Source organism: Eulemur rufifrons, chromosome 3, assembly GCF_041146395.1.
Source record: "Eulemur rufifrons isolate Redbay chromosome 3, OSU_ERuf_1, whole genome shotgun sequence".
Taxonomy (NCBI): Eukaryota; Metazoa; Chordata; class Mammalia; order Primates; family Lemuridae; genus Eulemur; species Eulemur rufifrons.
In genome coordinates, this window is record NC_090985.1 from 62,246,568 (window position 1) to 62,265,028 (window position 18,461).

At 35.7% G+C, this 18,461-nt stretch overlaps 1 protein-coding gene across 1 annotated transcript in view; it reads right to left on the bottom strand.

The window, feature by feature from the left end:
• Positions 1-700: 700 nt before the first annotated feature.
• CPQ (carboxypeptidase Q) overlaps positions 701-18,461 on the bottom strand; it is a 448,482-nt gene continuing 430,721 nt past the window's right edge. Inside the window, exon 8 of the mRNA XM_069466192.1 lies at positions 701-1,103. Within this exon, the coding sequence (XP_069322293.1) occupies positions 940-1,103 (164 nt within the window). The 3' untranslated portion in view covers positions 701-939. The remainder of the gene's footprint in view (positions 1,104-18,461) is intronic.

Consider the following 18,461-nt stretch of genomic DNA (forward strand, 5'->3'; position numbering starts at 1 on the left):
TCTCTTTGTATGGGTAGTCCATCTTCCCCACTAGATCTTTAATATATTAATCATAGTAATATTAAGCTTCTTCTTTGATACTTCCAACTTCTGAGTTATCTCTTTGTCTGGTTCTCCTAATTGCTTTATCTCTTGGCAATGAGTTTATTTTTTTTCTTGCTTTTTTTAGTGTATCTTGTTATTTTTTATTGAATATTGGACATTATGTCAGGAAGAATAGTAGAGATTGTCACCAGAATGAATGGGGATCAATATTTTTGCTCTGTAGGACTCTGTGAATATTATTTAGCCTCTCTGAGCTTCAACCTTTTTATCAGCAAATTGTGAATAAGCCCCAACTTCATGGAAATATTATGTAAAATATACAAAACATAAATGTAAAATAGCATTATTTATATAGTGATAGATATTAGTGCTCATATTTAATAAGGCAATTGAATTATACATACTTGATTTTTTCCTCAAATGGGGACATCTTTTTTCTCTGTTAATTTAAAACTTCCATATCTCATTTAAAGAATTCACATAACAAAAATGTATAAATTAGAAAGCCACATGCCTCCATATATTCAATTAAGTTCATACTACAATTGAGTAATTCCCCTACTCCTTCAGCAAATAACATAAACCACAATAATTGATATTGTTATATTTAATGACCATAAGTGAACACATAAAACTAGAAATCTTCAAAGATTTATTCAGGGCATATTTTCAAAGTAGAAATAATATTTTTAGAAAGTAGTATAAAGAAATGCCCCCATTGTGATCTCTACTATATGTTGATTCTATGTTGTGGGGGATCATTCCTTATAGAAACAAAAAATGTTGTGTTTTGAAGATGAGTAGATAAAATTATTACTTGAAGAGGCCTTTCCAAAAGCTGCAGACCCAAGATTCCTGGCTAGAAAGGACAAAGGTGCCTTCTTATTGCTCTTTCTAGGACCTAGGCAGCATTTCTTCCAAGTCTGCAACGACGTAAGAGACAACAGTCCAAATGGCAGCAGCAATATTCATCTCCTTTGGATCCATGACAGTCAGGGTGTCTCCATGGGAGTGATGGAAGAAGAAATATTTATACAAATCATCAAGCAGACTGGCTCCTGGAGAGAAGAAAGGAAGAATTCTTAGTGAAGTACATTGACAGACACTGCTAGCTACCTCTCCCTCTTCACTTTTGCAGGCTCCTATTATAGAGGCTGCAATAGCAAAATAATACTTTCCCAGGCTCCCTTGCAGCAAGAAATGGCCATGGGACACCATCCTCCTGACTATTAGGGTATGAATGGCAGGCTACAGTAGAGTTCTAGGAAAGCTTTTACTTTGCTGACAAAGAGTCAGGAATATGCCCCTATCCTACATTAATGGTAGATGAGAAGTTTGGAGCTGCATGGGGCAAAAAGCCCACACACTAAAAATGGCAGAGTGGAAAGACAGAAGGAGCCTGGATTTAGAAAATATTACTAACCCACTGAACAAGCTCTACACTGCCTATTTCTGGACTTCCTGCTATGAGAGGAAAAAGAAACTTTTATTTGTGTAAGTAACAGATACAATGTCCTCATATTTATAAAAAGGACAGTACCCTTTTTGTACCTACATGACTGCAAATTACGTGCCTTTCTGATACAAAAGGCAGTGCTCCTTTGTTCAAGTTTCCCTTCTCAAATCATTCATTTATTTCTTGCAGTCACAAGTCACAAAATCCCCAGCAATCCCCAGGGCACTAGCAGAAGTCTCTGCCCCACTTAAAACTTATTCTCATTCAAGAGAGAAGATTTTCACTAGTTTCAGCTATGAATCAGAGCCTCATTGAAATTTCACTGTCTCTTATTTATCCTCGAAAATGTACTGGGCACATCTTGTGGGTTCTAGCTGCAGTTCTTTAACCTCTAGCAAGCTTGACTGATTAGTTGGTTAATTATTTTATTGTGAAATACACCATACAAATGTAAAGTTGTAGAGAACATAAATGTATATTACAAAGGGTGACAATATAAAAATACACATATGTCCATAATTCAATGCAAGAAAGATATTACCAGTTCCTTTGAAACCCATATTATGACTCCCCCCCAATTGTAGACCCTTTCCTCCCTCCAGAGGTACTCATTATCCTGTCCTACTTGTTAGTCATTCTTTGCTTTTTTAAATAGTTTTATCACTTTATAGTTTACCACATATATGTACATAACTACATATATAACTATATATACAGTTTAATATTGCCTGCTTTTGAATTGTATCATCCAGTTATACAAGGGCTGTCCGGAAAGTATCCAGCCATGTAATATATTCTCATTATATTAAATTAACAATGGCTGGATACTTTCTGGACAGCCTTTGTATTTCTGTAACTTGTTTTTTCCATTCAAACATATGTAAGCTTTATCTGTTATTGTGTATAGCTGTAGTATTTTCAGTTTTTATTGCTGTACATTATCTCATTGTATTTATTTATCCATTTTCCTGACAATGTCCGTTAGGTAGTTTCCAGTTTTCTGTCATTATATGCTACAGTCACCATTCTCTAGGCTCTAAATGTTAACGTGGATTGCTGGGCTATAGAGTATGTGTGTGTTTAATTTCACCATGCAATTCCAAAATGTTTTCATTTTTAATTTACACTTACACAGCCAGTATATGAATTGTTCTCTTGCTTCACATACTTTCCAGCACTTGGTATTATCAAACTACATTTTTGCTCATTTGGTGAGTGTGAAATGTTATCTCATTATCATTTGTAAAAGTATCAGTAAGATTGAGCATGTTTTTACACTTTATTTTTTTGTCATTTACATTTTCTCTTTTGTGGAATTCCTGTTCATACCTTTTGCCCATTTTCTAGTTGATTTGTTTGTGTTTTTTAAATTGATTTGTAGGAATTCTTGACATATTGTTCTTACTTTTAATGTAGTTGAATTTATAAATCTTTTCCTTTAAGATTTGTACTTTTTATATCTTAAGAAATCCTTCCCTACCCTGATATCAAAAAGATATTTTCTGATGTTACATTCTAAAATTTTTAAAGATTTGCTTTTCATTTTTGCATTTTCCATCCATCTGGAATAGGAACTGATTTTTGTGTAGGGTGTGAGGTAGGATTCTATTTTTATTTTTCAGTTGTCCAGAAACATTTATTCACTAGTATATCCTCTTTCCCCACCCCATCTGCAGTATCAGTTTTGCCATATATCAAGTTTCCTTTTATGTGAAGATTTGTTTTGTGGCTTTCTAATTATTTTCGGTGGTCTATTTGTCTATGCCCATGGCAACACCATACTATCTTACTTGCTATTACTTTCTAATCTTTGATATCTGGCAGGTAAGTTCCCTTACCTTCTCTTCCTTCTCCTTTGAGAGTATCTTGACTATTACGAACCATTTGCTCTTCCAGGTAAATTTTAGAATCATTTTAAAACTTTCCAAAAATATTTTTAGATTTTGATCAGAATTGTATTAACCTGTACATCAAATTCCGGGGAAATCTAACACATTTTTATTAGGATATTGTGTTCTTATCCATAAAAATGGTATGTTGTTACGTGTCTATTTAAGTCTTCTGTAATGTCTTTAAAGATTTGTAATACAGTTTTCCATACTTTTGGTAAGTTTTCTTTCCTTGATGGCTTATACTGTTTGTTGCTATTGTAAATGTACATTAAAAAAACTTGCATTTTCTGGATCTTAATATCAAGGATAAATCTGATTCATAAAATGGTGTTCCTTCTTTTTCTACATTCTGAAATAGGTTGTGTAAGATTAGAATTCTTTATTTCTTGGTTATTTTGTAGAACTTTTTACAAAACCATCTAAGTCTAGTGCTTTCTTTATAGTAACAATTTTAACTGATGATTCAATTTCTTTCATGGTTATTAGGTTATTCAGGTTTTGTATTTATTTTTGAACTAATTATGGAAGTTACATTTCTCTAGAAATTTATGAGTTTTGCCTAAATATTCAAAATAATTATCATAAAGTTGTCAATAATATCTTGTTTTTAATCTTTATTGATGTCTGCAGCATCTTTTCATTTCTGATGTTGGTTATTGGTGTCTTCTATTTTGTTCATTGATCTTGCTGGCAGTTTGTCAGTTTTATTAGTATCTTGAAGAAAAAAAGAGGACAATTTTTGGTTTTTTTTGGATGCTTTCTATTGTATAGTAATTATTCTTTCATTGATTTCTGCTCTTATATTTATTATTTTTCTCCTTCATCTTTCTTTGGGTTTATTTGCTTTTTTCCCCCTAACTTCTTGAGTTGAATGCTCAGTTTATTACTCTGCAGACGTGCTTCATTTCTAGCATAAGCAATAAGGCTATACTCTTCCCCTAATATTGTTTTAAATGTGTCACATCAGTTCTGATTAGTAGTTTCATGCTTTTTCAGTTCTAAATATTTACTAATTTCTAGTTTGACTTTTTTCTTTGACTTGAGTTAGAAAGTGTTTTTTAATTTTTAATGATATGGGGTTTCCTTAGTTATTTATTTCATTACTGATTTCTAATTTAACTGTTAGAGACTATGGGCCATATGATACATATTCTTTGAATTTTGTTGAGATTTGCTCTATGGCCTCTTATATGATCAATTTTTATGAATGTTCCATGTGTACTTGAATGTACTGTCACTGTTCTGTGTATGTCCATTAAATCAAACTTGTTAATTGTGTTCTTCAAACCTTTTTAACTCCTTAGTGATTTATTGTCTATTTGATCTATCAGTTTTGAGAGACATGTGAAAATATTCCTCTATGATTTTGGGTATTTTTTTTCTCGTGGTTCCAGCAATTTCTTTTTTATATACTTCAAGGTTAGTCTATTAGGAACATGTAAATTTAGAATTATGTCTTCCTGGTAAATTGAAAATTCATCTGTAGTAATGCTTTTTGCCCTAAATTCCAGTTTTTCTTAATATTTAATATAGCCATAACCACTTTCTTTGGCAGAGTTTTACACTGGTATACTTTTTCCCATTATATTACCTGCAGTGTTCCTCTGCCTCTATGTTTTTAGAGGTTTCTCTTATGAATAGTTTAGAGTTGATTTTTTAAGATCTAGTCTAATAATCTTTGATTTTTAACTGGAGAGTATATTCCACTTTTGCAGAGTGTGATTATTAAATTGTATTCATTTATGCCATCTTAGTTTTTGCTTTCTCTTTATTCATTATGTTTTCTAGGTTTCTTTTCCCCCTTTCTTTCTTGCCTTCTTTGGGGTTGACTTTTTTCCCTTCTCTCATTCCTTTTGTTCTTCTATCTCTACTAGTTTGGAATTTATACACTTTATTTCAATTCTGCCAGTGAAGACCTTGGAAGTTACAGGTCACATACTTACCTTACAAGTCTAAAGTTAATAAATATTTTATATAAGGACACTAGAAGCCCCAAGTTTTATACCTGTCCTAGACGCACTTGCTGCTTATTAAAACCCATGCTATAGGCAAACAGGGTTAAGCAGACGAGTGCCAGGCTCCAGAGTGTTCCTACCTCTAAAGACTCTGACTCTTATTTCTCACCTCTGAGGAATTCCCTTATGCTGCCTCCTGCTAACCCATGTATTATAAAAAAACAATTATTATTTTATCCAATAATTACTTTGGGGAAGGAGAAGGACGTTTCTTTGTGTTTCTGGTAATAACATTGCTAGAGCTTTCTCCCAATCCTCCACTTCCAGTCCTGTGGATTGGACTCTGTCACTGTTTTTGAGCACTATGATGCCTTAGGATGCCATCTAGATTTTCTCTAAGCCCAACTCAAATTTCAAAAACTTTGTACCAAGGTTTCCCCCTGTTTATCCCTCCAAGCCCCTTGCTCTGGGTTGGAGTACTTAGAATGTCAACAGGCAGAAATGACCACAGGTACTCCAAGTGAATAGAATATGTGAGCATTTTAGTTTGGTTGATGTCGGGGTAACTTGGGCTAATTATTGGCAGATAAAGTGGGCAACCAACTGCGGAAGGTCCTAAATGTAAGGCTGAAAATGAACTGAATGTAGTTCATAAATGTGAAGCTACGGGGGGCAGTGCACAGGAGGTGACTGGAGCTGCACCTTAGGGAGATGCTCCAGAAAAATGTGGTGAAGGAGTTGTGTGAACAACCACGGAGGTGCAGAGACAGTTGGGGAAAAGGTATAGTCTGGGGGAGAGGTGACAGGGCCCAGGACCAGATGATGACATCTCATCCACTGGAATTCTCTGGAAGGCATGTAGATAAAGATAACAACACTTCTCGGTGGAAAGGTCAGAAGTCCATTTTAAAACCAGAGGATTCTTTATGCCATGAGCTCACAGCACACCCAGGAGAGACAAATCTGTGCGTTTACTCTGGTAGTAGCTGGAAGCATTTTAACAGAAACTGTGACATTTTTAGAATTAGTTGAAGCTGGTGGGGAGTACATGCTTTCTGGACTCCAGAGAGTATCAGGTGAATTGTCAAATTCATGCACAACTTAAGGACAGCGTCAAGAAGTTCAAAGAACGGAAGTCACTAAGGTAGCCGGAGGATGCATGAGAATTGTGGATGTCAGGAAACAAGAAGGGACATTTAATTCCAGCAGACAGAGTATGCCTCACTCAGGGCTGTTTTCCTCCCATACAGAGCTTCTTAAAGACACCGCATGGTGGTTGACAGGAAAAGGCTCCAAATTCCATATTGAAAAAATAGAGGCAAGAAATATTTGTGCATGCCCTCTTCAGGCTTCCAAAATTCCCTTTCTGTCTCAGACTGAAAGATTTTGGCTGCCTTCCTTTAGAATTAGTGACTTAAGGAAGGCATTTCCTCAGATACTATCTAAGTTCCCATGAACATTCTACAAAACTAAAACGACTCCAGAAACTCCTGTGTCACCAGTGAGAATGCTGATAACCACAGGAGAGACCAGGGTGGGCCTGCCTGCCGGCTGCCCTGCAGCTCCGTCTGCAATTCCAAGGAGACATTTTATCAGTGACAGCTACTGATCTATTATAAAACACCAGCACTGAGGGAGATCCTGCATTTCAATTTCTGAGAGCACCTGACATCTCAGGGTGGGGGGAATGTTAACTATCCCTGGAGATAAATTGCATAGTATCTTTTGACAGGTATATGAGCTCTGAAGAGGGAATCATCAAATGCTTTTTAGAAATAGAAAGCTGGTAGAGTAGAAGGAGCCTGCTCTGAAGGCCAGTATTCTCCCCTAGAAACAAACTACAGCATTATTAGGGCAGTTCACGGTTAGGAAATTATTTCCAAGGGAGGTTTGGAATTTAAGGATAGAAAGACATATCCTTCGGCATGTCAGCCAAGGAGAAGTGGGACCTAGGCAGAAAGACACAGCTGAGAGAATATGGGGTTTAGAGGCAGGTAGGGCTGGATTCAAATTCAAACTCTTCTGCCTAAAAACTGGGTGACTTTGGAAGAATCATGTAAGGACATTCAACTTTGGTTTCCTTAATCATGAAATAGGACTAATGATACCTCATTTCCAAATTGCTTGTGAGGATTAGTAGGTACTCAACTAGTTTATTAATAGGTACTCAACTGGTTTATTATAGCTGATACATCCACAAGGATGACCCAGTATATTATATATCGATGACATCGTGATCAATTAATTATGACTTGGTGGATTTACAATTCCAATTTAATAAATCAAAGTTCTGATGATTGTTCTTAAAGATGGAAAAGTTGAACTGTGAGGTATATTCTATTAATATATGACTCTGCCTTGATCCTGGTTTGGATTATCTCTTTTCCTCCTCCTCCCCTTGTTGCTGCTTCCTCTCTCTCTATGAATCTTTTTGGTAAGCACTCATCTCACAGGAAATATTTCCCGGCTATGTGACTGGGTGAAGACCATCCAATTAATATTGTAAGAAATACCCAAGCTGCCTCATACTGTTCACAGCCGATTTCAGTCTTCACGGGGAGATCTCAGTAATGACTGTCGTCCGTGCAGGATATTGGAACAAGGCTGAATACCTGCTAATTCCTGAAGAGATTGGTGGGCCCGTACACAGAGATTCCCATAGCTCCTCTTATTGTACACTGACTCTCATTCATATGGAATCAGTGGGGTTTCATGTACACAAATTAAGCAATTTGTGTTATGAGAGGTTTTGAAAGACATTTGAAAGCTTTGAAAGTTTAAATTCAAGTCTGTTATTGCTGCATGAAGAATGCACTCACAGGCAAGCGGCTGTGGAAAATCCATTTCTCCTTTGTAAACACATCTTGAACAGTATGGTCTGGGGTAGGCAATTTAATTGCAATGGAATGTGTTACAGACATTCCCCTGATCATAATAATTATGGGGTTAGAGAAGAATGTTATGGTCTTAATGTATTTTCTGAAAGAAAACTTAGTCCCCCTAGAATAAACTGCTAAAAATACATTTAAAATTTAATTAAAATTATTTTTCAGCAATATTATCAAATGAAAAAATGTTATTACCAAAACAATTAGAAAATCAATTCGTGCAATTTGCAGACATTTAATCTCTCTTTTCAAGGGGGCAGTTTAATTGCTACTGTATTAAATCTTATTGAAAATTAGAGTCAGAAGCAGTTAATTAATAGCTTCCTGACCCACAGCTCCCCAGAAGAAAAACCATCTCATAAGGGTGGGGGGAAAGGAAAAGAAAACAAATGACAGGACAGAACAGGAAAAAAAAAAAAAAAAAAAGGAAATTAAAAAAAAAAAAATCCCTGATCAAAACTCCATGAAATGCATTATAATTTTAGTTTCTAAACTCTCAATCTACCCAAGAATCTCCAAGCTTGTGCTAAAAAGTTTCAGGTGTGCCACTAAGACCCTGCTCTTCCATCTCTTCGGAAAACTCAGATTGGCCACTTGAGGTAATTTTGACCACATATCTTAGGTCAACATCAACACACCAGGTAGACCTCCAGGTGGCCGGGCACCTAAACTGTGTGATAATGAGTCATATTTTCATAAAGTTGAAAAATATATGGCAGCAATCACTAAGACTAGTAAATCTGTACTACATGAATATGGTACTACAGACTCTCTATATAGGGGAATAATAAGACTACTGTTTGTTGAGTGTTTCCTGTGGCTCTAGGGCTTTTTGAAGATTATTTCATTTAATTGATCCCATGAGGGAGGGATCTTCAAGTGTCATTAACAGATGGAAAATAGATTTAAGTAGCTTGTCTAAAGTCATAGAGTAGTAAGTGGTAGAGACAGGATTCAAACCTAGGTGTCCCTGATCTAAAATCCATGCTGTGTATCTTTTCCCACTGCCCTCTCCCAGGAAATCTACTTTTTCCCCAGGGGAAACTATTTGCTTCATTTGCTGCTCTGGTCACCCGCGCTGCTATCTCATCACAAGGGGATGGAAATTCTGGTTGGAAGTATCCTGGACCGTGAAACAGAGTAAGACTAGAATTACTTCATACAGTGGGCCCAGGCAGCCCAGGACCGATTAGATGAACGACAGAGCCCTAACTGACACTCTGCAGGCCTGCCAATCCTCCAGGGATTTCCCAACCATTCTATTTTATCTAAAGCCCATCACTCGGACTGGTCACTCATGATCTCCCTTACTCTATTTCTTCTTCTTTTTTCTTTTTTATAGCACTCTCTTCTACCCAAAACTGTATTATTCTTGTAATGGCTTTATTATTGCCTATTTGTTCCACTATGATGTAAGCTCCTTAAGAGCAGGGACTTTGTCTTTTCCACCTCAATCCTCAATTCCTGGCATATAGTAGATGCTTAACAGATATCTTGAATCACTGAATGGATAAATGGATGAATTCTTAAATGTCTAGAGGGACAAAAGCAGAGATAAATATTGACTTCTTCCTGCCTCTCTGTAGCAACTTCTGGTAAGTAAATCCTGCTTTTTAGGGATTCTACTCTTGGCTTCTGCCTTGGGGAATGACAAGTCAGTGCTCCTTACCAAAATTATGTACATATATATTTACAAATATAAGCTGAGATCAAACACTCTATTATGTATTACTCAATATGTTTTTATACCTTTTACCACTGTTATAAAAATTATTCATAAACTGAAAATAAGGCAAAAAGGTAGGCAGCAAATTCTTTCAATGTCATTCAGGGCCAAGTCCACCCAAAGATTATTTAGGAGAATGTACCTATTTTGACTCACTGCTTATTATTGATTAAAGTTCCCAGATTTAGTGAAGTTACATGTTAACTTATAGATGTCTAGAAGAGATGAAAATAATGAACAAATAATCCCAAAGGTTATAGTTTATTGGCCTCTAAAACATTAACTAGCTTTTATTTAACCCAGCAATTTTATCCTAATATTTATTAAATTGCATAGACTTAGTGTCTCAAATGCTCTTTGAATTGGTGTTAATATCTTATTGATTCCCTGGTTAATTAATGAATTGAGTAAAATCTTTGACATGTGTTCCTTGTATACTTGCATGAGAGTCATGATTTTACCTTCTAGAAAATTTTATTTTTGATGTCAAAGTGAATAGCCTAGCCCACCATAAAACACCTCTGGGGGCCACTGTCAGAAGTAGAATTATAGGCTGGATGGACCAAGAGTCTGAACTGAAATGGACTTTTTTTCATTTCTGGATACCATGGTGTCAAGGTCACACAAGAAGCTGTACCATGGATAATAAGGGATAAACATATAAGAAAGTTTTATAACTAAAAACAAATTCTATCTGAAATTGTACATTAAAATAGAATAAAAGGCTAATTTCTAATGAATAATATATATCATATTCAGAAAAATGAGGATGGTGTCATGTATATGCTTTAGAGGCAGCTCAGACCAATGAATAAAATTGATCTGGGTGTGAGAGACTCTAGATTCCTTTCTAGTTTCCATATTTGCTTATGTGTCAGAACATGGATTTATCCAAAATAAATGTGTCTATGCTTTTGTGTAAAGCAGTTGGTTAAAAAAGGTGACAAACTGCGTGGTTAATGCTCCATATTAGTGAAGTTTCCCCCAAAATCAGGTCCCAAGGAAACTACTACAAGGACTGAAACATGGTGACTAAGCCTTGCTTCAGACCATAATCCTTGAAGATGGAACAAAGTTAGATGTTGACAATAGTGAAAAATGAGGTGAATGTTAGTTCAGTATTCTAATATGTTTTCATTTTACTTATGCGAACAGGCTTTTCCTTCTTGGTCACCTGGCAGTTTCCTATTTGGCAGGTAAAGTCCCCTTTAACTGACTGATAAAAGTATGCACATTTTTTTTATGCCAAATCTTCTAAAATATAACCTACTAAAAATTATTATATAGTGAGAGAATGAAAGAGCTAAACTTGAAAAACTGCAAATTCTAAAACAAAGGAAAGCAAATGTGTAAGAAGAATCCTGGGAAATAAATATGCTTTTAATGCAAATCCATTTCACTTAAAGTAAAACATTGGTTCAAGGAATAGCCATTAAATGCCAATGCCCATGGAAAGACTCTGGCCCACAGTAGTCGATTTATAGGGAATCTACAAGGCTGAGAGGCAAATTTAACATTTAAATGTAGCTAAATTCCCAGTGCTCTTTATGGTTGACCCTCATTAATGTAATTGTTAGGACGATCCTTGTAATGAAAAAACAGTGATTATTCTTAATAGCCACCCAAAACATAATTATAATACATTTGATTAAATGCTTCTATGGTGAAATAAACTGCAATTTATACATTTCTATGTGTTCTTTGAAAAAAAAGGTTGATGATGACAAAAGAAGCTAATGCTATTTTGTGGGCTAACATGTCATTAGTTGTTCCATCATTCATATTCAAACTCCAGGATTATGGGGCAAGGTAAACGATGCTTGAGATTTGCTGCTACAGATCCTGAAACAGTTTTCAGTGAAGGGTTTATAAATAACACCAGTAGTCCTGCTGTTTCACCCCCTGAGTAATTTGTCTCTAAAGCCTTTAGAATTCTTGACAAAAGGTGGAAAGGAAAGTGCGCTGTCCTTCACTAACTAATTATACTGGTAAGAAGGTCTCATGATGGACGATATGGAACATGAACCATGAATTATTTCTTACTTAATTTCATACAGTGGAGAAATAATCTTCTAGCTGCTGTAAATAGGTTAAATGACTACTCAAAATCATCGCTGTTACATTTATAATCTATTAACTTTTCAGTCATTGCTGCATATACAGCAAGGTAGCCATTAGCGATTCTTTCAAACACTACTTGCATGTAAGGCTTCTGGGAAGGGCACTATATTCATTCAACTTACATCTTTTGCGCTCCTACTAAGTGCCAAGTACCTTGCTAAGCCCTGGGGAAACAGTGGTGGGCATAATTTACCAGGTGCCTGCTCTCATGGAACTTTCAATTAAAACAAAAGAGCACATCTAAAAACTGCTTGAGAGTCCACAGATGAAGCTTAAAAAGAAAAATCCTCATTTTCTCTAAGTTCCTGATTTTAATGCAGTAGAGATTATTTAAGGGTATGTTACTAGATGGCATAGACTGTTTCACTATGAGCATGGTACAGAAATTGAGAAATAGCCTTCCTACTTTTTGCCTCTGGAGTGAATGACATATGGTTTAATGATGAAACATGTAACAAAATCATAACCATAATCATAGCCAGGATTTACTAAGTACTTTTGATGAGCCATGGCCTGTACTAAACACTTACAGGCATTATGTTATCAAAGCCTCACAATGATTTTATAATTATTATTATCCTCATTTTACAGATGAGTAAACTTTGGCTTAAAGGTAATAATGATGATTATAAGCAAAGGGGTCTGGTCAGAGGATCTGCAGACCTTTTTACCTTGTGCTGAATCACATCCTCTCATGTTAAGGACCGAAAGCCACAGGAGCAGGGAGTCAGAGGACAACTGCCATCCTCAGATGGCCCATGCCTACACCACCACCTACCTTTCCTTTCCAGGAAACTTCTTACATGCACCTGCGCTCTTTTAAATACCTTCTATTCGATTGCATGTCTGACTTGTACATTTCCAAAATTATATCCTTCCTTAGCTTCTAATTCAATCCCATATCCCTGGAAATTGACATCTAGCCCACTCTGCTGGTTTAGGGGTGAATCCCACTCTGCCTATGGTCAGCGGATTGTCAGAATGGCTGCTGTCCCTCCTAATTTTTAGGATCATTTCTTTCCGTGGAGAAATGCCTCATACCCTTGGAAGCGTTCTTTTCTCACAAATCAGGGCTCGTAAAGAACTTCTCTAGTGCAGGCATGATTTAATGTTTGAATCACTTTATAACATCCCTAATATATATGGCTGTTCAGCCCTTTCTTTAACACCTCTGCTAACAGGGAGTGCTTTCCACAGTAGTCCATCCCAGTTGCTCTCCAGGAATCCATTCATTCAGCATAACTACATTCATAAAATGAACTGAGGGGAAAGTTTTAAGCAAAGGACTGTGATGGTTGTGTCAAGCCCCCACCCTTGAGGAGGCCCAAATAGGGGAGCTAGGACTTACACACCAAGAGCAAAACAGTTCTGTAAGAATTCAGGGGACAGAAAGGTCAATTCCAAATGTGATGCCCAATCAGATCAAGAAAACCCATGCTAACTTCCTAATTCTCTGATTGACCAGAGGAATTCATAGTACTGCAAAACCTTGTGAAAGAGCTAGATAACAGTAGTGCTAATATTGTTGATTTTCTTATTAACAAAATAATTTGCTTCTTTTTATACAAAATTTTCATACAATAAAAATACCTATTTTAAGTGTACATTCAACAAATTTTGACAAATGACACCTGTGTAACTATCACAGCAATCAAGATGTAGAATATTCCATCATTTCTAAAAGTTCCCTCATGGCCCTTTTCAGTCCATTCCTTCCCACCCCAGCCTCAGGCGACCATTGGTTTGCTTCCTGTAAGTATTAATTAGATTTGCCTTTCCTAGACTTTCATGTGAATGGAATAATACAATATGTGATTGTGATCTTTTGTTTGGCTTCTTTTGCTCAGCATAATGATTTCAGAATTCATCCATATTGTTGCATAATTTGTTTGGCTTTTTCTTCTTTTTGGACATTTTACTGACTGTGTAGCAATGTGTCATCTCGGTGTAAACTAAAAATAAAATCCTAAATCCCCACTGACTGAATAGAACCCTTCTTGGCCAAGGGAACCTTAAAAGTGAGTTCCTGGCCATGATTGGAAGGAAGGTCAGACATGCCTTGTTATATCCTCTCCCTTTTGGTGTTTAGACACAACAATTGACCAAACAGATGTTAAAAAAGAGATCACAAGACTGACAAAACAGAATCTTTGTGTCAATAAGGTACCAAATTTATAAACAAGACCTAAGGCCATGCAAGGCAAGGATTAAGCCATGTCTTACAATGCCTAAAATCTAGTTAAATAGGTCTTTTTATGCTTGCATGGTGTCACAAGATAGATAACACATCCCCTTATCTTACTTAATTTAGGCATTCCTTCCTACTGACTCCAAATTTTCAGACAAAATTTAACTCTGTCAACCAATCACCAGTGAAAGAATTCATAAATCCATCTATGATTTGTAAGTTCCCACTTCAAGATATACCACTTTTTCAGGCAGAACCAATGTACATGTTCAATGTATTGATTTATAATTGTACCTGCAATTCCTGTGTCCCTGAAATGTATAAAACCAAACTGTAACCCAACTACATAGGGACAACTTTCTTAAGAACTCCCTAGGCTATGGTCACTCATATTGGCTCAGAAAAAAACTCCTTAAATTATTTTACAGAGTTCGTTTTTTTCCATTAACATGGGGTATTAGGAACTGACCAATTCTGCATAATTTCAAACTCTTTTCATGCGTAATCTTTGCTCCAAATTTCCCTGTTGGCGTTGGTCAGGACTTTGTCAGATCGGCACAGCTGTTAGGGACTCTCCATGTCAAGTTCTGTTTTTCCTCATGTTTCTTCTCCTGTGTGAACACCATAGTGTTGATCAATCAGTGCCAACTTGATGGCGAGTACATGTGGAGCCTATTCTTCTGATCTTGTGATACCCCACTTTGGAGGATGGGCTCAAGCTCTACCCAGGAAAATATAAGAGGTGCTGGATCACTGTCATTTCTTATAATTGAATAATATTCCACTGCATACATATACCAAATTTTAATAATCCACTCATGAATTAACGGGCACTTGGGTTGTTTCCACATCCTTGCAATAGTGAATTGTGCTGCCATACATACATTTTGATATACTGTGTTTTTATTATCAAGAATGTAGAAATAATTTCTAATTTCCTTGTAATTTCTTCTTTGACTCATGGTTTATTTAGATGCATGGCATTTAATTTCCATATATTTGGGGAATTTCTTGATATCTTAATGCTTTTGACTTTTTGTCTAATTCCATGGTAGTCAACAAATATACTTCATATGATTATAATCTTTTAAAATTTATTAAGTCAGTTTTTATGACCGAGCATATGTTCTGTCATGGTGAATGCTCCATGTGCACTTAAAAAGAATGTGCATCCCGCTATTGTTGAATGCAGCATTCTATAATATCAATCTGACCAAGTTGATTGATAGTGTTGCTTGAATCTTCCATTTCCAGACTATCTGCTTGTTCTAACAATTGCTGAGAAATGAGTGTTGAAATCTCTGACGACATCTATAGATATGTCTATTTTTTTCAATTTTGTTAGTTTTTTCTTCATATATTTTTAAAGCTCTGTATTTGGGTGCATCCACACTTAAGATTGCTATGTCTTATTGATGAATAGATTATTTTACCATTGTGAAATGTCCCTCCTCCTCACTAGTAATATTCTTTATTTTGAAGACTGCTTTTTCAGATAGTACAGTTATGGCAGCCTTCATATATCCAAAATTTGTTATATATCCTTTTCCATCCATTTACTTCTAATTTACCTGTGTCTTGAATATTTAAAATGTATTTTTTTGTAAATAGCATGTAATTAAAATCTTGTTTTATTTAGTTTGACAATTTTTTTCTTTTAATTGAGAGATTTAGTCCATTTATACTTAATGTAATTATTGATATATTGATATGCTTGAGTTTAAGCCTACCATCTTAAATTTATTTTGTATTTGTTTCTTTTATTCTTTGTTCTTTCATTGTTCCTTTCTTCCCTTACTATCATGAAATTTTTTTCCCAAATTCCATTTTATCTCCTCTATGGCTCATTAGCTATATCTTTTTATTTTTTAGTGATTGCTCTAGTATTTATAATATTCATTTTAACTTATCACAGTCTTCATTAGATATTATGCACTTCATGTATTGGAGAATCTTACAGTAGTATACTTTCATTTCTCCTCTCCTGTCCTTTATGCTGTTATTAAACAGTTTACTTTCTTGTATTTATGAAATCCATACATATCATTATTATGTTTTGCTTTAAACAGTCAATTACCTCTTAAAGATATTTTAAAACAAAAATGCCTTTTATATTTACTCACATATTTATCAATTTACAAACTCTTCTGTGCAGATCTGAGTTTCCACCATTTTATTTTGACTTAATAAACTTCCTTTGACATTTCTTGTAGTGTAGGGTCTTCTGCTTAAGAATTTGCTCATCAAATTTTTTCTGTCTAAAGTATTCTTAATTTCATTCTCATGTTTGAGGGACATTTTTGCTAATTATAGAATTCTAGACTGGTAGGTTTTTGTTTAAGTACTGTAAAGATGCCATCCATTGTCTTCTACAAGACATTTCCTTTTCTCAACAAAAATCAATGATTATTCTTATCTTTTTCCCTTTTATGTAATATGTTTTTCTCTCTGGATGTTTTTAAGATTTTTTTTGTTGCTCCTTTCCAGCAAGCCATTCATGAGGGATCTGTCTCTGTGGCCCAAACACCTTATTGTTTATCCTGCTTGGGTTTTATTGAGCTTCTTGGATATGTGAGTTTGTAGTTTTTATTACATTTATTTTTTTTCCACTACCACCCTGCCATTTTCTGGCATTCCATTTACAATTTTGTTAGACTGCTTGATGTTGTCTCACAGGTCTGAGACTCTGTTTATTTTTATTTAAAAATGAGACTCTGTTCTTATTTTTATGAGACTCTTATCTGTATTTAGTTTGAATTGCTTTATTACTATGTTTTCAAGTTCATCAATCTTTTATTTAGCAATATACAATCTACTGTTGAACCCATTAGGTGAATTTTTTATTCCATATATTATATTTTTCAGTTATGGAATTCCATTTGATTCTTTTTTTTTAATAGTTTCCACTTCTCATTATGTTTTTGTTTTTCTTTAAATTCTTGCATATATGTGTAATAGCTGTTTGTATTCCTTTTCTGCAAATTTCATCAGCACTATCATTTCTGGGTCTGCTTCTCTTAACTGAATGTTCCAGTTATGTTCCAGTTCCACATTTTCTTGCTTCTTCACCTGTCTAGTGACTTTTGATTAGATAGTAGATATTGCAAGTTTTACACTGTTGAGTGTCTGGATTTTCTTATCTTCCTTTCAAGACTGTTGAATATTGTTGTGGCAGTTATAGATGTAGTTGACCCTTTTAAGACTTGTTTTCAAGTTTTACCAGGGTGAGTCTAGCATAGTCTTGATTCTAGGGCTAGTTTAGCCCTACTATTATAGTGAGGGCCTTCTGGGATCTCTGTTGAATGTACCATATTCAGCAAGTATGAGAACTCAAAACTTTGGCTGATCAGAACTCAAAATTTTCCCAGCCCTGTGGGCTCTGGTAGTTGTTTAGCCTCCAGCTCCCTGATAGCTGTTCTTTGCTGAGTAGGGTGGAATCTTACCTAATGCATGCTCAGTTTAGTATTCAGCTAAAGACTCAAGGAGACACTTATGCAGATTTGGGGAGCTCTTTTTCTGTGTAGCTCCCTCCTCTCTGGCTCTCTGTCATACAAAACTGACTTAGTCTGTTTGTATTGATATTCACATGAGATTGGGTAATTTATAAAGAAAAGGATTTATCTGGCTCATGATTCTGCAGGCTGTACAAGAAGCATGGCACCAGCACCTGTTTCTGGTGAGGGTCCAAGGAAACTTCCACTCATGGCAGAAGGTGATAGGGAACTGGCATATGGAAACAACATGGTGAGAGAGTTGGAGCAAGAGAGAAAGAGGAAGGAAGTCTCAGGCTCTTTTTAACAATCAGTTCTCACAGGAACTATCAAAGTGAGAATTCACTTATTACTGTGAGGATGGTAGGCACCAAGCCATTCATGAGGGATCTGTCTCTGTGGCCCAAACACCTCCCACTAAGCCCCACCTCCAACATTGGGGTTCAAATTTCAACATGAGATTTGGAGGGAACAAATATCCAATTGTATCAAAAATTATATATAGCTGCCTCAGATTTGGTGAACTCTAATCTCTGTCTCTGCAGTTTAATGAGACCACTGTGCTAAGCATGGGTTTCCCCACCCTGTCCCATGGCCCAAAATATGCCTCCAGGCAGAAAACTATTGGGGGTAGAGATGATCTTTTGTTTCCTTCATCTCAGGAATCACAGTCCTCACCCTCCTGTTGTCCAGTGTATG